General features: G+C 34.6%; 2 protein-coding genes across 6 annotated transcripts; one reads left to right on the forward strand and one right to left on the reverse strand.

Annotated features, from left to right (window-relative positions):
* Nucleotides 1–5,685: 5,685 nt before the first annotated feature.
* Nucleotides 5,686–11,799, reverse strand: LOC131153210 (uncharacterized). 5 transcript variants are annotated; one of them, XM_058105393.1, is made up of 4 exons: nucleotides 11,421–11,798; nucleotides 11,220–11,279; nucleotides 9,526–9,853; nucleotides 5,686–6,029 (listed from the first exon to the last, which is right to left on the reverse strand). In XM_058105393.1, exons 1-3 carry the CDS (start codon nucleotides 11,628–11,630, stop codon nucleotides 9,542–9,544), a joined length of 582 nt encoding a protein of 193 aa, XP_057961376.1. In that variant the 5' UTR covers nucleotides 11,631–11,798; the 3' UTR covers nucleotides 5,686–6,029; nucleotides 9,526–9,541. The 5 variants fall into 5 exon arrangements, with proteins under 5 accessions (XP_057961376.1, XP_057961368.1, XP_057961358.1 ...); XM_058105385.1 differs by having other exon boundaries at nucleotides 5,686–6,105; XM_058105375.1 differs by having other exon boundaries at nucleotides 9,522–9,853.
* A 1,057-nt stretch (nucleotides 11,800–12,856) lies between these two features.
* LOC131150103 (pectinesterase QRT1) lies at nucleotides 12,857–15,909 on the forward strand. The gene is made up of 5 exons (XM_058100733.1): nucleotides 12,857–13,224; nucleotides 14,089–14,284; nucleotides 14,947–15,150; nucleotides 15,268–15,503; nucleotides 15,597–15,909. The coding sequence occupies exons 1-5, from the start codon at nucleotides 12,857–12,859 to the stop codon at nucleotides 15,745–15,747; spliced, it is 1,155 nt and encodes a 384-aa protein (XP_057956716.1). The 3' UTR covers nucleotides 15,748–15,909.
* The last annotated feature ends 234 nt before the right edge of the window (nucleotides 15,910–16,143 follow it).

Genomic DNA, 16,143 nt, shown 5'->3' on the forward strand with positions numbered 1-16,143 from the left:
TTGAATAACTCTGAATATATTTATAAACTTTTAAACTCTACTATGTTTAGAATGTTCTATATGATATTAAAAATGTCAATTCAAATATGATAGTCTAGTTTATATTTATTATGAATAATAAGACTCATAAAATCATGAGCTCTCCTCATCTTAATATTGAAATGGTAGGAGTCTATGTAAATTTTTTTAGTTTAGGATTTTAGGGATTTTAATTTAAAATTTAAAATTGGGTAGCCAGGCATTTATGCGGCGAAGAGCATAAAAGGGATTATGATGGAGGTTGGAGAGATGCAATTGTCCCATAGTTGCGTAGCCAAAATGGATTTCTGTCTCAAAAGTTACATATGATGGGAGTGATGGGGACCAAGTACTCAATATCCAATGAACTTGAAATGGTTTGAAAATAAAAAAAGTGTGCTTAGAATCAATCATACCAAAAAAATTAGTAGAGTTTTAAATCAAATTTTGCTCTCTCTCTCTCTCTCTCCTCTGTCTCTTTCTCTCTCCCCCTCTCTCATTATATATATATAACAATCCTATACTTACATACCAAATATCACATTTTTTCTTACCACTATTTTAAATAATTGTACTATATACATAGTAACAATATGTATATATATGGTACAACTATTTAAAATAGTGGGTAAAAAAAGTGTGATATGTGTGTCTAGGTAATTGATCAAGTCATTAGATGAGGCAAATCACTAAGGTAACATGGGAATTAAAAGTAATCACCTAGGCAACAAAAGTCACATAACTACCGAGCGATGTTGATTATTCACTCATCGAACGAAGGTTGTTTAACCATCACGCGACGATGCTAACAAACATTGGGCAAGTATATCAACTAGTATATTAAATTGGACCTTTAATGTTACAAAAATGACCCAATGTATTATTAGATTTTTATGTTTTAGAAGTGATCTTAATTTATGATTAAGTTTTTATTGGTAAAAAAGGGACCAAATTCATAACTAGAACTTATTACTTGAATTTATAATTTTTATCTTTATAATTGATGTTTGTTTGATGTGAAAGGGATATAAATAGGTGTACAACTTATTTTATAAGCACTTCTCAATCAATTCAACACAGGATTTATAGGTTATTTACCGGTTAATAAATGTGTCAACTTGAATCTGAATCCATTTAACCCTCACCCATTTATGATCCACCCAAATCCGGCATGTGAACCCGAACATTTTCTCTCCTTTTGTTTTTAATCTATCCCTTCTTCTCTCCTCCTATGATTTGTACGAATTTTATGATTCTTATCATACTAATCCTTGCACCTCTAACAGGACTTAACATAACAAGTCAATTCTCAACTCATTCACCATCTTCCCATCTCTTAAAAAGTGCTTAATTTTTAATCAAATAGTTTGAAAATTCATCTAAATTGAAAAATAAAAATTCACATCCACAAATTTTCAAGGCTCTTGTTTTGTATATTAAAATCTACAAATTATAAAATAATAATAGCATTTTAAATTATGCATAATCTTAAATTCTTTCTTTTCTAATCTCCTACTTCTACTATTCTGAACTAAATTTATTTACGTAGAAAGTGAAATATTCAATCCCTCTTTTTTTCTCCAAAGCCTATCCTCCTATTTAAGCGAGCGGCTCGAGATTATCACTCGCTTTGGAGAATAAAGAGAAGAATATAATCACAAAATCTTAAAAATATCAAATACACGATAATTGTAAATTTCTTTTAATACATTAAATCTGACCACATGTTATAATGAATTGAATGAGATGATAATTTTCAATTCATAATTTAAATACCCTTTTCAAAACACTTCAGAAATTGTAAAAAAAAAAAATTGTAATTTATTTCAACAAAAACTATTCAAAATAAAATTTAAAATCTCTCTCAAATCGGGTTCTCTCCAAAAGTTTTAAAAGCAAAACATGACACTGACCAGTGACACTGTGTAGGCTGTGTACATATATTATTTTAGGGAGGCTGCCCCATTTGGTTCAACAATTTGGACCTCTTGGGTTGGGAAATCAATGTTGAAGATAATGGGAGGTGGAACCCATTTAGATCAACATCAACATCATTTTCTAGGGGTAATGCTGGAGCCATGGTGACCCTTCAAATTTTGAATGGCAACTCCTCCACTACCTCGCTCTTCATGTCCTCCAAGGCCATTTTAAAATCCAAATTATTTAGTATATGCATGTACATGTGTTCTACCATATCATGATCTTGGTAAATTGATAATTTTTTTCAAGAAAAATTCTTACTTCATCTTTTTAATCCTCTTCAATCTTAGAAATATGAAATTTGGATTTGAATAGCATAGAGATGTTGAGTAAGAAAATAAAATAAAATAAAATAATAGTGATGGTTGAAGATCTTTTGAAATAATATTGTTTAGGATATGATTTTTGATCCTTTTATGTAGGATTAAGAACTTACTTTAAGTGAACCTTTGTAAATAGAAGATCAAAAAAATTAATTTTGCATAAACCATCTTTCTTGCTACTGATTGATTGAGAGCGTCTTTTTTGATTCTTACATTCGTATCTTCTTAACTTAGTAGAAGTCCCGTATCGTATTCAAATTTGTCCCGGTTCCGAGACATTTAGGAGTGTGTTCAAGGCCTTGGGCTCAACTGAATGAGGTAGTTTATAACGTATAATTGTTATTAAGTATCCTTTTACTTAGTAATAAAATTTTTTATTATTATTAGATGGTTTCAAATTTTAAGTGGATGGACTATTCTCCACAAGTATACATTGTAAGTTGTGTGTGTGTGTGTGAGAGAGAGAGAGAGAGAGAGAGAGAGAGAGAGAGAGAAAGAGAGATACGAGAGCAGGGGTTGAGGGTGCTATAACGGTTAAAGAGAGAATATTGAGATATGCTTAAAATTGAATAGAAATATTCATATCCTTAAGAAAATTCGTGTTGCAAATGAGTTCCACAAATAGATGTTATATCCATCAAGATAATGTGTGCTCACTGGCAAGGATTCTCTCAAGACATAGGCTTAATTTGATTTTACTAAAAAATCAAAAGAAGAAACATGAAGTGGCTAACAACAATATGTCAAGTGGCTACATAAAAAAAGGAATATTTTTGGATTTTTTCTATAATATGTACATATTAAATAGTAATTGCTTTTAACTTTTAAGAACTGATTTTATAACGAACTCAAAAGGGTATAAGTTTCTTTACCGTCAAAAAAGAGTGGGGAGGGAGAGGCTTAATTGATTTAAAAGAAACAGCGTCCTCAGACCATAGACTCTCTTCTTTGCGAGAATGAGAGAAAAATTATTACAATGTACCCAACCTTACCCTCACCTTTATCAGTTTTATGTGAAGAAATTATTTCCTTTCACTCGGATCTGTGATCAATCAGCCAATCTAATTAGGTTAAAATTTAAACAATTAGTTGCATCTTTGAATAGCATATAGTTTTTAAATGATGATTCGATATTTCAATTAAAAAATTTAAAACCACTCATTGTTTAAGAATTTAATTAATTGTTGAAAATGAGATGGATTTTGAGCCTCCAAACTAAATGATTTTTCTATGAATGGAAAGCGATAGAAACAATGAAAAACAAATTATTGAGAGAGAGAAAGGAGAGGGTGGAGTTTGGAATATGCTATGAGATATGCTCATAGCCTCATAGGTCATAGCTGTTTTGGATTCTAGAGCTTTATATCTTCACAATTGTGCTTTGCCATACTTCCTATCACATTTTATTGTTGTGTTAGAAGGTAGAGAATCCCATAGTGCTAAATTGCTAATATAAGATATGCCCTTTTTTTATATCCAAAAATTTTAATCGAAATTATTTATAGAGATGATTTTTTATTGTATGAATTAAGCATATTATTATTTAATGGTTTTAAAAATACTAATTATATACGGTAAGTTATTTTCAAACAACACTCCAGAAATAAATTTTAGATTTCAAAATTACAGTAGTGATTGGAAATTAAGAAAAGTGAGGTGTAAAATTAAATTTTTATTCATTGATTTACAATATATTTTATTATTTCTCTCACTTGATAAATAAATATTAAAAAAAAATTTCTTCATATTATTTTCTTAATCTTCTCCAAATGTTTTCCAGCTGAATGGGACCTAAATTTCCAATATTAAAAAATTAAAAAAACAATGGACATTTTTAAATTTTTTTCCTTAAAAAATCAAAACCCGAATCCTTTTTGAACAATGTGAAAGCTTTTTGAACCTAATGCCCCATTAAAAATTTTAAAAGGTGTTATATTCCAATTTTCTTGCCTTTTCCAGAGAATCAATCAGTCAATCAAACCAAAGGAACAAAATAAATAGGGCAGCACAAATCCAAGCAGAATTGAATGTTGCCCACTTGTCCGGAATAAACCAGCATGGAACTATAATCAAAATCATTATCACCAAAGGAAAAGATACTCAACTTCCACTACTTAGAAAGGGCAATTGTCTAAACCCGAAATAATAATAATAGTAATAAGAGAAATGCTACTAGTTAAAGTTCTTCAAAAGTTCTATAGATTCCCACATTGGATGGTTCATCTAGTGGACCTCTGGAAAGGATATCATTATCTGCGAATATAAAATGTTTTGGGCATAATTCACCACTCAAATCATTTTCACGGGAGACTGGACAAAGATTTAATCAATAATGTTTTAACTGTGAGAATTGTCTGCAAAATTTCATTTGCTTCCTCTAAACAGGCTGTAAATTAACATCTTTATAATTGACTAGAAAAATGACTTCGAGTTACGAGTCTCTAAGTTAACCTAGTCATAAGCTTTTAGATGAGCCTAAAATGAGCCAGAAAGGTAAAATTAACCTAGTTCAAGCTCTGCTCATTTCATAAACAAGCTTCAGATGTGCTTATGAATTGCTCATTCATGCCAATGGACAAGCTAAAGCAAACCCTTCACATCAAAATAGGAGCTGCTCGTGAACAAAGCAGTTCGTTTGGAGCCCTACATACAATTACAATGGTTGGATTGAGTTCATTCATAATAGTTTTATAGCATGATATTAATTATGGTCTTAAGTGAGTTAAAGTCAACCTACAAGCTACTCCAACTTGACACAAACCACAACTTTTGTTACAATTCTATCTATTTGAGTTTGAATCAAGTTTGAATTTAGTATAATTACTCATGAACACTATTGAGATGGATATTCACTTCATTAGGGAAAAAGTTCGTTCTGGGATTATCTCTCCCCTCTTTATCTTCTCCAAAGGCCAGGTTGCTAATGTCTTCACCAAGTCTGTTGGCCCAGGTTTATTATAGACTACGCTCTCCTTTTTATACAAGAAGTGAATATCACTTGGTGTACTTAACTTACAACTTTGAGATGTATATATATTTATACAAGAGAGTGAGGTTATCCTAACATTTCGATGTGAGAGTAAAAAAACTATACACTATGTTCAATAAACACAATCAAATTTCTGTAATTTTATTCCTTTTATTTTGTGCAAGTAACAAATATTTTACACATTTAATGTTGCTTTACAAACAAGCAGAACTTAAATTTGGCAATTCTAACATGGGATCCAGTTTAGAGTTTGAACTTACCGAGTATTCTAGAGTGCCAATTCAACACAATTCAAGTAATACCTTTAATACTATGTATACTAAACCTCATGCATGAGAAACACCTACACACACACACAACACTAATAGAGATGTATTTGGAAGCATATAAGTTCTAGCTTTGAACTTGGAATTGTATATAAATTCAACATGATGCTCAAAAATTCAGGATAAAAATATTATGCAAACATTTGTCAAGAAGATAAAAAGGCTGATTACACAATATTCACTAACCTAAATAGACCCTGCACACTGGTGCCCTCATTGGATTTGGCAAGTCACTGTCAAAGAAATTGTCAGATTGGAAGAAGAAAAGGTGATGAAAGGAGCCAGCTAATCAAAATGCCAACATTTTCAAATTTTCACATATAGCATACAGCTTGCAGGACATCACCATCACCATCACCAAACTTGATCTCTCTCAAACATACAAGCCTGTCACTGGAAGAAAATGCAGAAGCTTAAAACTTCACCCACCATTTTCACAAACCTTGAGGGGTTGAGCGGGTGGGAGAGGCTTTAAGGAAACAAAACAGCAAAGTAAATAATAAAAGTGAGCAGTATTCAGTGAAAACATATCACCAGAGGATATGGCAACATGAACAAAGACAGTACGGTTTATGATTAATGTACTGTAGAAAACATAGGCATTAAAAGGGAACTGAAAGGTGGACACTAACAGGGATAATATGTATAACTTTACAAAATAAAACCACAAGAAGAAGAAAATTGAGGAAGGGGGATAATTGAAAAAAGGGGAAAGAAAGATGCCACATGGAAAATGTGCCAGGATTCAAACATGGGAGAACATCAACCTTCTAAAAAATTAAGAATTTGGCACCCTGACAGTAGAAATGGTAATAAAACAAATAACTAAGTAGAATTAATTATACATCTATTTCAATGAAGTATCAAAAAGCATTAGACACAAACAAGCTAGGACCAAATGCCAACAACTCCCAAACACTAGTTAGTGAAACAGTGATCTTGTACACCCATATGTACAGTGTATAAGAAAATTTTGCAAGCAGAAACATTAGCCCCAGGAAACATGTCACACAAAAATGACAAAAAACTGAAGGGAAAAAACAACAAAAGAAAAACTGTAAAAGGAATTAAGCAAAATAATACAGGAAACAGTCAAATATAAAATTCTAAATATGATACGTGAGTTTGTAATATATGTATGGGAGTACAACAGAACATTCACAACTTCAATTTTAATAGTGAAGTTGAAACTCCATGGATGACCTAAAGGAATGAAGCACATGAATTCAGAAAATAAAAGAGGAAATGGTCAAATATAAATTTAAAACATGGCATGCATGGTGTGGGAGTACAACAGAATATTCATATTAAGATGCAAAATTCATACTCCTGCTGCTCTTGCCTAAGCAGAATTATTTCTTTTGGTCACATGTGACAGAGTGAGTCTTGTATGTCTTAACTGCTATCGCTCAACTTCTCAACAACTCTCACATAGAAACTCAGGACAAAATATCATACAGCTCCTCTGTACCTGATAATACCAACTAGTTGCCAAAATCAAGTATGAATAATAGTATTCATTTATATAATTATGTAGAAATGAAGATAATTTTTTTTACCAATAAATCGAGGTTCAATCTGAAGATGGATAGCTTACCCACTACACTGCACATGCACCCCCCCCCCCCCCCCAACCAAAGCAACAACAGATAGATTTCTCAGGGAGTATAAATCCGTAGATGTCATCATAGTTGCCAAATCAAGATTCAAATTGTGAATTGAAATCCCAATTTTGGGAATAGAGAATTGAATTGAATCGCAATATTAGGTACAAACTTCCAAAATCAATTCCAAATAACAAGCATATACTATAAACAAAAAACCATTGAAATATGAAATATTTTAACAAATATAGATTTCTATTAAAAGCTTAGTATGAATGCTTTCTCTAAGAATTAAAAAGCAAGAAAAACTAACAAAAAAACTTAAGAAAAACTGATAAAATGTCAGAAAAACTAATAAAAAAAAGGCAAAAGACATTAGATTTGGTAGAAGGGCATAGACTGCACGCCGCGCCCCCCCACCCCCCCCCCCCCCCCCTCTTAAAATTCCCTTGAGGTTTGGCAAACAGACATGGACTTCCTAAGGTGTTGAAAATCCCATGACCTCCCTTGTCTTTTTGCCAAACCTTAGGATTAGTGTCTTTTACCCTAATAAGAAGAAACTTTTGAATGTTGAGAACTCTCCAAACTTCAGTCATTCAGCACTATGGCAGAATAGGCTGAATATCCCTTTCTTCTCAATAACAGAACAGCATTCTGCTCCAAGGATGGAGAGCAGAAGCCCAAATTTTAGATTTTTTAAAAATATTTGAAGACAGAACAATCATAGAGATGGACAGAACAACACAAAACAGTCATAGAGATGGAAAGGAATGCCCTTATGAAAAAAAGGAAAAAAAAAAAAAAAGCACTAAAACAGTATTCTTTTGGGGGATTTTATGCCAGTCTGGTCTAACCGGATCTAAAATACATCCGTATGTGACTGGGAGCTGTATATTGACCGATTCATCAGATTCAGCTAGCGCCACAATTTTCCTCCAATTCGACTCCCTTTAGATTTGAATGATTCGAATCATGAATTGTACAATTCTTAAAACTATGAACATGACTTAGCTGGCGAAAATTTGAATAAAGGCATTAAGTTCAAATGAAAATTAAATCAATTTAAAAAATCTCTGAATTATATATATAAACTCAGAGTTACAACACTGCAAAACCTTCAAAATATTTCTGCTTTTTCAATAACCAAAAGAAAATTGATGTAATTCAAAACTTCTCTGACTTGTATAAAACTAGATGCAGACCCTTGCAATGCAAAGGATATTATTTTTTCGTTTTATATTTGAAATTTATTTAAAAAAATCTGTAGAGGCAGTTCCTGGAATGAAAGGAACCTATTCCTCAGACTTAGTAAATAATATACTAAAATGCTAGCTTGAGAATAACCAACTTTCATATACTTCAGCCACATGGCTAGTCTGTAGCTCTATAAGATCTCATATTTAATATTTTGTCATCGTGGCACCTTCTCAATACCAAGTCTTTTAGAGCCTTCATATTATAAATATAAGCATAAGTTATGATTGCATGAAATAGCCAATGCTCAGGGTAGTAAGGATGTTGCTTCCAAACTTGAAGATCACAGGCGTAATCTCTCCAAGCATGGAGGTGTGTGACCAGTGGCAGACCTATAAAATTTCTTCAATGAGCGCAAAGAAATATACAAATAACAAAATATAAATATTTTTTATATATATTCCAAATCAAGTAATTAAAATGAGTATATGAATCCTAGCATGTCATTACAATTAATTTGCTCCATTTTGTTTATTTTACTTAAAAGTCTTGGGTCCTTCATGTTTGTTGCCTTTAAGAATGGTTATTTTCAGTGGGCAGCCCCTCAATTTACCGAAAAACTCTTCTTTTTATTTTTTTTCATTTTTGAAATTTCAAAGGGGACACCTGCCGCCACTCAGCTCTACATAGGTCCGCTATTAGGTAAGACTGTGTACATCTTTCCCTCCCTAGACCCACGATGACATGGGAGCCTTGCCTTGTGCACTAGGTGTTACATATGGCATAGTATGTAGTATAGATATTCATAAATTAAAATGAATATACATCTTGTTTTAAGAAGCATTGCTACTCACTCTAAAATTAATTCTGGACATTTATCAAATTATTTAAATTATATCTCTCAATCAACTCCAAAATTTTGATTCCATCCAAAAGAGAAAATGACATAATTTGTACATAAAAATGCATCTATCTCATCCCTTTCATGCTAATGCAGTTTAGCAGGCATTCTACAATCTACAAGTATGCTAAGACTAAATAGAAAATGTAACATAACTTTTTAAACAAAAGTTAAGGTCAGGCATACCTACTCCAAACAGTGTTTCTTTAGAGCTTGACCTCTACATCAACCCCAGCAGGAATGTCAAGTTGCATCAAAGAGTCTATTGTTTGAGCAGTTGGGTGTATAATATCTATGAGGCGCTGATGAGTTCGAATCTCAAAATGGAACCTTGCATCCTTGTGCACATGCGGGGACTTAAGCACACAATAGATTCGCTTTTTAGTTGGTAATGGCACAGGACCCATAGTCTTTGCATTGGTTGTTCTTGCAGCATCCATTATCTGCTTGCATGAGTCCTCAATTCGGCGGACCCAGAAAGACCTCAGTTTAATCCTAATTTTCTGCTTCGGTGCCATCTGTCCATAGGAACATCTTGATGTGATTAAAACACTGCCATATCCACTTTAAAAAGGGCGCAGAACAGGTTCAGCATAGATTTTTTGACATGGTGAGTATGGTTTGATCAGCCTGGAGGCTCATTTTATGCTGCTTGCATATTTCATTTGGCAAAGCCAAATTGTCACTGCATGATTCTAGAGTCTAGTCAAATCAGTCCAGGCCTAAAGGGACCAAATTCAGCCACGTGCCAAAATTATTTCCATGCTAAAAAGATTATGAAAAGCCTAGCAAAACAGACAGGTACTTGCCCCTTAAAACTACTAAAAAAATGAGTATAATGGCATTCTTGTTGACAACACTGCACCATTATAAGGTGAATACATATGACTGCAGCACACTTTTAATCAGCTAGTGTTAAAGCAACTTGCTCTGCAGAAATTTTGCATCCGCCTAGTTAGTAACAGAGCAACGATTATATTTCAGATGAAATAGGGCAGCAGACCAACTGTTTACAATGTTTACTGTTATTAGTTATTACAAAATCATTCCAGATTAGAATTTGTAGAACAAGTTGTGCATTTTATTAATGAAGTGTTTGCAAATAGGCATCACCAATTCTAGATCTAGAACATTACTTCATTACTGTCACTTTTTTCCTGGGTTAATCTTATATTATGCTAAGCCAAAGACAAGACAGCCCAAGTAGCATAGTAGAATCACCAATATAACTAACTGCTTCACTAGAGTGAAATTTAATGCAAAATATGTATGCGCAGAGATTGAGATATTTTCCTGAAGTTTCCTCATTTTCACTCTGTTATAGTTCTACAATTAATAGCAAGCCACCATGTTCATAAAAAAAGAATCAGATAATCATTTTTAGTACATCACGAGTTCAAAATTTTGATCTTTTGGGTAAGTTTTGATCAGCTGATTCAATTAATTTCTTTTGCTTGTTCTAATAGAGGTTCTGCTTGATTACTGCTAAGCTTCCCAATCAGCTATTTTGATAAAGCTTATTTCTGATTATAAATTTCCTATAAAATAAAGAATATAATTGGAGTTGGATGGATAAAACAGGAGAAAGTTTCTTTCTTATCAAACTCATTCTAATGTGGGATCCATTGGACATTTGTCCAAACAAAAAGTAAAAGAAATTGCTTTCCTTTCTATTTCCCCTATTTTCTCTTCTTCCCTTTCTCCTCCTCCTGTAAGTTTTCTCCTCTCTTTCTCCCCGCTTCGCAGCTCTCCAACCAAACAGAAGAATTCAAAGAAAAAGTATAACTTTGTCTGAAATTTGCATGATAGAACACCCTCTTTATCTGGAAATACAACAAAGCACGCTGCACTTTAAATAACTACCGAACTAAGAAAGAAATATACCGTTTCCGCGTCTACACCAACAATAGCCTTGGACGGACCAGAAGTTTCTGAACCCTCAGCCTGAACAATCCAAATCAAAATTAAATTAAAGTTCACAGAGAAGGAAAATTTTCAAATAAATGTTTGTTACAAAAAATAAAAATAAAAAATCCAACATTTCTTACAATACGACAGGAACTATTGCAATTAACAAGCACGAACCTCGAGCGAATAAGATTCAGGTACATCCAGAGTCTCAGGAGCAGCGAAAACCCTAGAGGGCGAATGAGAGGGTTTAAGGGGTTTGAGTGAGATGGCGTTGGAGGGGAGAGAGAAAGAACACCAGAGGTTGGGCCTTGTGGGCTTAGAGGAGGATTTGCACGTTGAGAGAGAAGAAGGAAGGAGTATTGCGGAGATTGAAGTGGTCGCCATTTGAGTGCTCTGTTCTGATCTCCTCTTCTTCTCAATCCCAAACTATTCGCAGCATTATCCAAATATGTCCAATGCTCTGGTGCGAAGCTCCCACTCCGTCCTCCAGTGGGAAGACTGGGGAGGAGCATTTGGGCGGGCCGGGCCGCCTTCGGCCCAACCCAACTCAATATGGGCTTTCCGGCCCTGGGCCCTTAAACATAAACTCAAATCTTGATTGTGGATGGAGCATCGGCAACTGCCTAATCTACAAACTTTTTTCTTGGTTTTTAAATTTAAAAATTAAATTATTCTTTTAGTTTGACTTGCGATTTGAAATTGAAAATATTTTAAAGCATTCAATAATATAATTACATGTCATATTTTATAGGAAACGAGAACACCTCAATGGTTAACAATCCTAGTTTCAAGGGAGAATGGATAATTAAGATAAGCTGAAAGTGTACCAAACAAAAACAACAGTTCCTAGTTTGAACAAATTTCCTAGACTGAACAAATTTCGATCCCTTATTCTCCGCACCACCATTTTATCCGACTCCGAAAAAAAAGAGCGCCCCGATTGAGCGAATTTCCACCCTGGCGCTCACGTGGCTTTCCCCGACCCGTCCACCGCATCACCGCCCCTACCTCGAGTGATCCTTCCATGCCTACGTGAATCCCGCTCCCTCGTGCCCAGTCATAGATTAAGCGATCTTCCCACGCGCTTCAGCAGACCTACCGCCCACGCCCCACAGCGCACCCACTGGATCCTGCCCATTGTCTACACGCGCAAGATCGCGAGTGGAAACCTCTCCCCCAAGAAAAAAGGCAGATAAAATTAAATTACACTATAAATATACATGCAAGCCCTTTGTTTTGTCTTCCATTTTGCGTTTTGAGAATTGAGAGTGGCAAGCTGAAGGTGGAGGATCGGAGAGGGAGAAGAAATAAAACCGCTAGCTCTTCGAGTTTCGCTTCAACTACTCATCAACGAACCATCTTTCGTTGAATCCAATCCCAAATCTCCAAACCCCAACCTCGTGATCAACCTCTCCTCCTTCTTTCCTCTTCTTTTAATCATTACATATTAGTATCTGCTAACAAATCAACAAAAACGTCGTACTCCTGCAGCGTAACACTGCCGCCATTTATCAACCCCACTGCTAGCTCTTCGGCGTCCTGCTCTGTCTCCGGCTCCCCTTCGCCGTCGAAAGCGGTGGCGGGAGGTGGCCGGATAGGAATATACACTGATGGGGTGGTCGGTGCGGCGTTCTCTGTTCGCTGCTTTGGTGGCAGTTCTTTTGGTTGGTCGGGTGGGGTTTTGCCAGCCGCCCGGGGGCGAGGGGGGCGGGGTAAGGGAGTACATAACGTGGGATGATATGACGGTGATGGTGGGAGGGGAGGGGGAGGGGGAAGGGCAGGGGATGAACTCAGGAGGGGGTGGGGGTAGCGGTGGCGGTGGCGGTGGCGGGGCGGGGTACTATAATAATAGTAGTAGAGTAATCGTAGTGGATAAGAGCGGAGGCGGGCATTCGCGAACAGTTCAGGGAGCGGTTGACATGGTTCCACCCCACAACACTCAGAGGGTTAAGATATACATTGCCCCTGGAATTTACAGGTGCGTAAATATATATACACATATTCATATATATATATATATATATATATATATATATATATATATATATTCCTAGATCATGATTGCAGTTTGAAGTTTACAAAATTTGATTTTGTTTTGAAAGACAAGCACGAGGAGAGGAAAGGGATTTTATGCATGTTGTCATTAGTATTTAGATTTATGACTAAAGTTTGACTCTTTCTTCGTATTTGAAATTTTGGGTTAAAATCTTGAAGAGGTGAGAGAAGATATTAGATAAAAGGAGAATGCTAAGAGCCACGGGCCACTGAGGGATCAACTGGATGATGTAGTACTGTTAATGTTTTCTCTTCAATATCTTTCTTTTGTAGTTTTAAATTTTCAAAAAAAAAAATATTAACCTAAAATTGTGTTAGAGAACAAGTATTATTGAATTTCGGATTTGAATTTATATGGAATTGAATAGAAACTAATAAAATTTTACCCTATATTTTATTTAAATCCACAAACCAAAATCTAAATCCAAGATCCAAACTTTAAGTTGCCAAATACAAAAAATTATTTGGTTAAGCTCACTAACCAATTAAGTTATATTTTAATTAGACAACTAAGAATACTTTTAGAGTTTGAACAATTTTAGAAAGCGTGATCTTAAACCACAATTAGTAATTAAAATCATCTCAAGTCCAATAATATGACGTGTTACATCTCCGAACTTAATATCTTTTTGTTTTTTCAGGTGGTAAAAATAATTCGATCAGCTATATATGTGCATGTTTTTGTGTATGTGAATTTTTAGATTGTTTGGGTACGTGGTTTAATTGCATTTTGAGATTTGTATGATTAACATAGACTTTATTGGAACATTGTATATATGTGAAAAAGGGAGAAGGTTTTCATAGCAAGCACCAAGCCCTATATTTCATTCATTGGCAACGAAAACAGAACTTTCGATACGGTGATAACATGGAATGACAAAGCATCCGATAAGGATACCAATGGCAATGAACTGGGTACTTACAGAACAGCCTCTGTTGCTGTTGAATCTGATTTTTTCTGCGCCACTGGGATCACCTTTGAGGTACGTATATCATATATACTGTTCTTAATTAATATTAATCATTGAGTTTAATTCTATGTTGGTCCCTCAATTTTTTAAAATGTTATGTAACGGTGGCTTCAAAATTTTTATATGGTCATTATTTAACATTTGAAATATTGTGATTAAGATGCATTTTAGTAGTTGAAATAGTAATGACCTCAGCTCCTTTGCATCTCTAAAAAGAAAATTTTGAAGTAGTAGGTGTCTTGAATTTTCTGTCCGTTGCAAAATAAAATTTTTTTTATCTATAAATTTTAAAATAATTATAAGAAAAAAGCTTGAATTTGAATTTGTTTGGTTTTAGGAGAAACATTATATATGTCATACAAAAATAAATCTAACAATTTTTTGTGCTCACATGTGGAAAGCAAGAGTTAAAAATTTAGAAAAATGATTAAAAGATGTTTTCAACTTTCTATATAAATTTGAAAAATTATAAAGATGATGTTATTTTTGTAATTAGTTGAAAAATTAAAAATAAAATTAAAATTACTTTCACAAGCTGATAAAATAAATTAAAAATTAGCCAACTTCATTTTTTTGTAATTTTTTAAAAAATAAAAACTATTTTTTAAACCAAATGGACCCAAGTATTTCTCCTTTCTTTACATTAACATGAAAGTTGATGGCGGCGACGGCAGAACACAGTGGTGGCAGTGCCAGGTGGCTACGGCATGCAAGCAGTGGCTCTCAGAATAGCAGGGGATAAAGCCATGTTCTACAAGGTTAGGCTGTTGGGGTCACAGGACACCCTCTTGGATGAGACTGGATCACATTATTTTTACCGGTGTCACATCCAAGGAAGTGTTGATTTCATATTTGGCCAGTCCAGATCTCTCTACCAGGTAAAAGCTTTTGCAGCTTGTTGCATATATAATTCAGATTCTCTGTTCCACTCAGTTCTGTTCAGTTTTTCATCCTAACATTTCTGATACTTAAAATGGATGGTTTCTTTGAACCAGCACTGCGTTCTTCAATCGACTGCGAAGGAGTTCGGAGCGATCGCAGCGCACCATAGGGATTCCCCAGATGAAGATACGGGATTTTCTTTCGTGAATTGCATGATTAATGGTACAGGAAACATATACCTGGGAAGAGCTTGGGGGAACTACTCGAGGGCGATCTATTCTTACTCCTACATCAGTGGCATTGTCATTCCAGGGGGATGGAGCGATTGGGATATACCGTCGAGGCAGAAGTGAGATTTTGGTTTATGACTTTAATTTTCAAATTTGTTAAATGACAACGTTTAAGCTTACAGATTTGGTAACAGGAGTTTTGAAATTTGCAGGACAGTGGAGTTTGGAGAGTTCAGGTGCAGGGGAAGAGGTGCAAACACAAGTACGTGGGTGCCATGGTCGAAGTCGTACAGATATGAGGAAGTGCAGCATTTTCTCAACACCACATTTATAGAAGGTGATAAGTGGTTGAGGCTTAGCTGAGGATTTTCTGAGACAAGCTTCTTGCAGTACCTGTATTTAAAAACCACTGTCCCTTCATTTACATACTTTCCCATTGTATAGATTCGTAGTAGAGGTACAAATATTGAATATACTCTGTTTATCTTAGGAAAATTTTGAATATACCCTGCATTTTCTTTCTTTTCTCCCTTATCATTAGTATCATATGCTGGACCAAACTTGCATTGATTCAACTTCAAGACGTTACCTCAATCAGTGAAAATTTTTTTTTTCGTTTGATGGCTTTATATGGTTCACCTCCAAAACCAAAAGGCACAATTCTAATTCAGACTTCAATTCCCATAGGAATCCATAATCCATTGGCAGTTTGCTCTGCATCTGCCAATTTGGGTGGAAAAATAAAATTCACCCAAATTA

This window comes from Malania oleifera, chromosome 1 (assembly GCF_029873635.1).
Source record: "Malania oleifera isolate guangnan ecotype guangnan chromosome 1, ASM2987363v1, whole genome shotgun sequence".
Lineage (NCBI taxonomy): Eukaryota > Viridiplantae > Streptophyta > Magnoliopsida > Santalales > Ximeniaceae > Malania > Malania oleifera.

Bases quoted from the DNA above. Each gene is read 5' to 3' on its own strand.
- LOC131150103 (XM_058100733.1), top strand. From the start codon at position 12,857: ATGGGGTGGTCGGTGCGGCGTTCTCTGTTCGCTGCTTTGGTGGCAGTT. The intron at 13,225-14,088 runs GTGCGTAAATAT...TATGTGAAAAAG, and splicing joins ATTGCCCCTGGAATTTACAG to GGAGAAGGTTTTCATAGCAA. The intron at 15,504-15,596 runs GTGAGATTTTGG...TGAAATTTGCAG, and splicing joins GATATACCGTCGAGGCAGAA to GACAGTGGAGTTTGGAGAGT.
- LOC131153210 (XM_058105393.1), bottom strand. From the start codon at position 11,630: ATGGCGACCACTTCAATCTCCGCAATACTCCTTCCTTCTTCTCTCTCA. The intron at 11,280-11,420 runs GTTCGTGCTTGT...TGGATTGTTCAG, and splicing joins CTGAATCTTATTCGCTCGAG to GCTGAGGGTTCAGAAACTTC. The intron at 9,854-11,219 runs GTATATTTCTTT...TCCTATGGACAG, and splicing joins TTGGTGTAGACGCGGAAACG to ATGGCACCGAAGCAGAAAAT.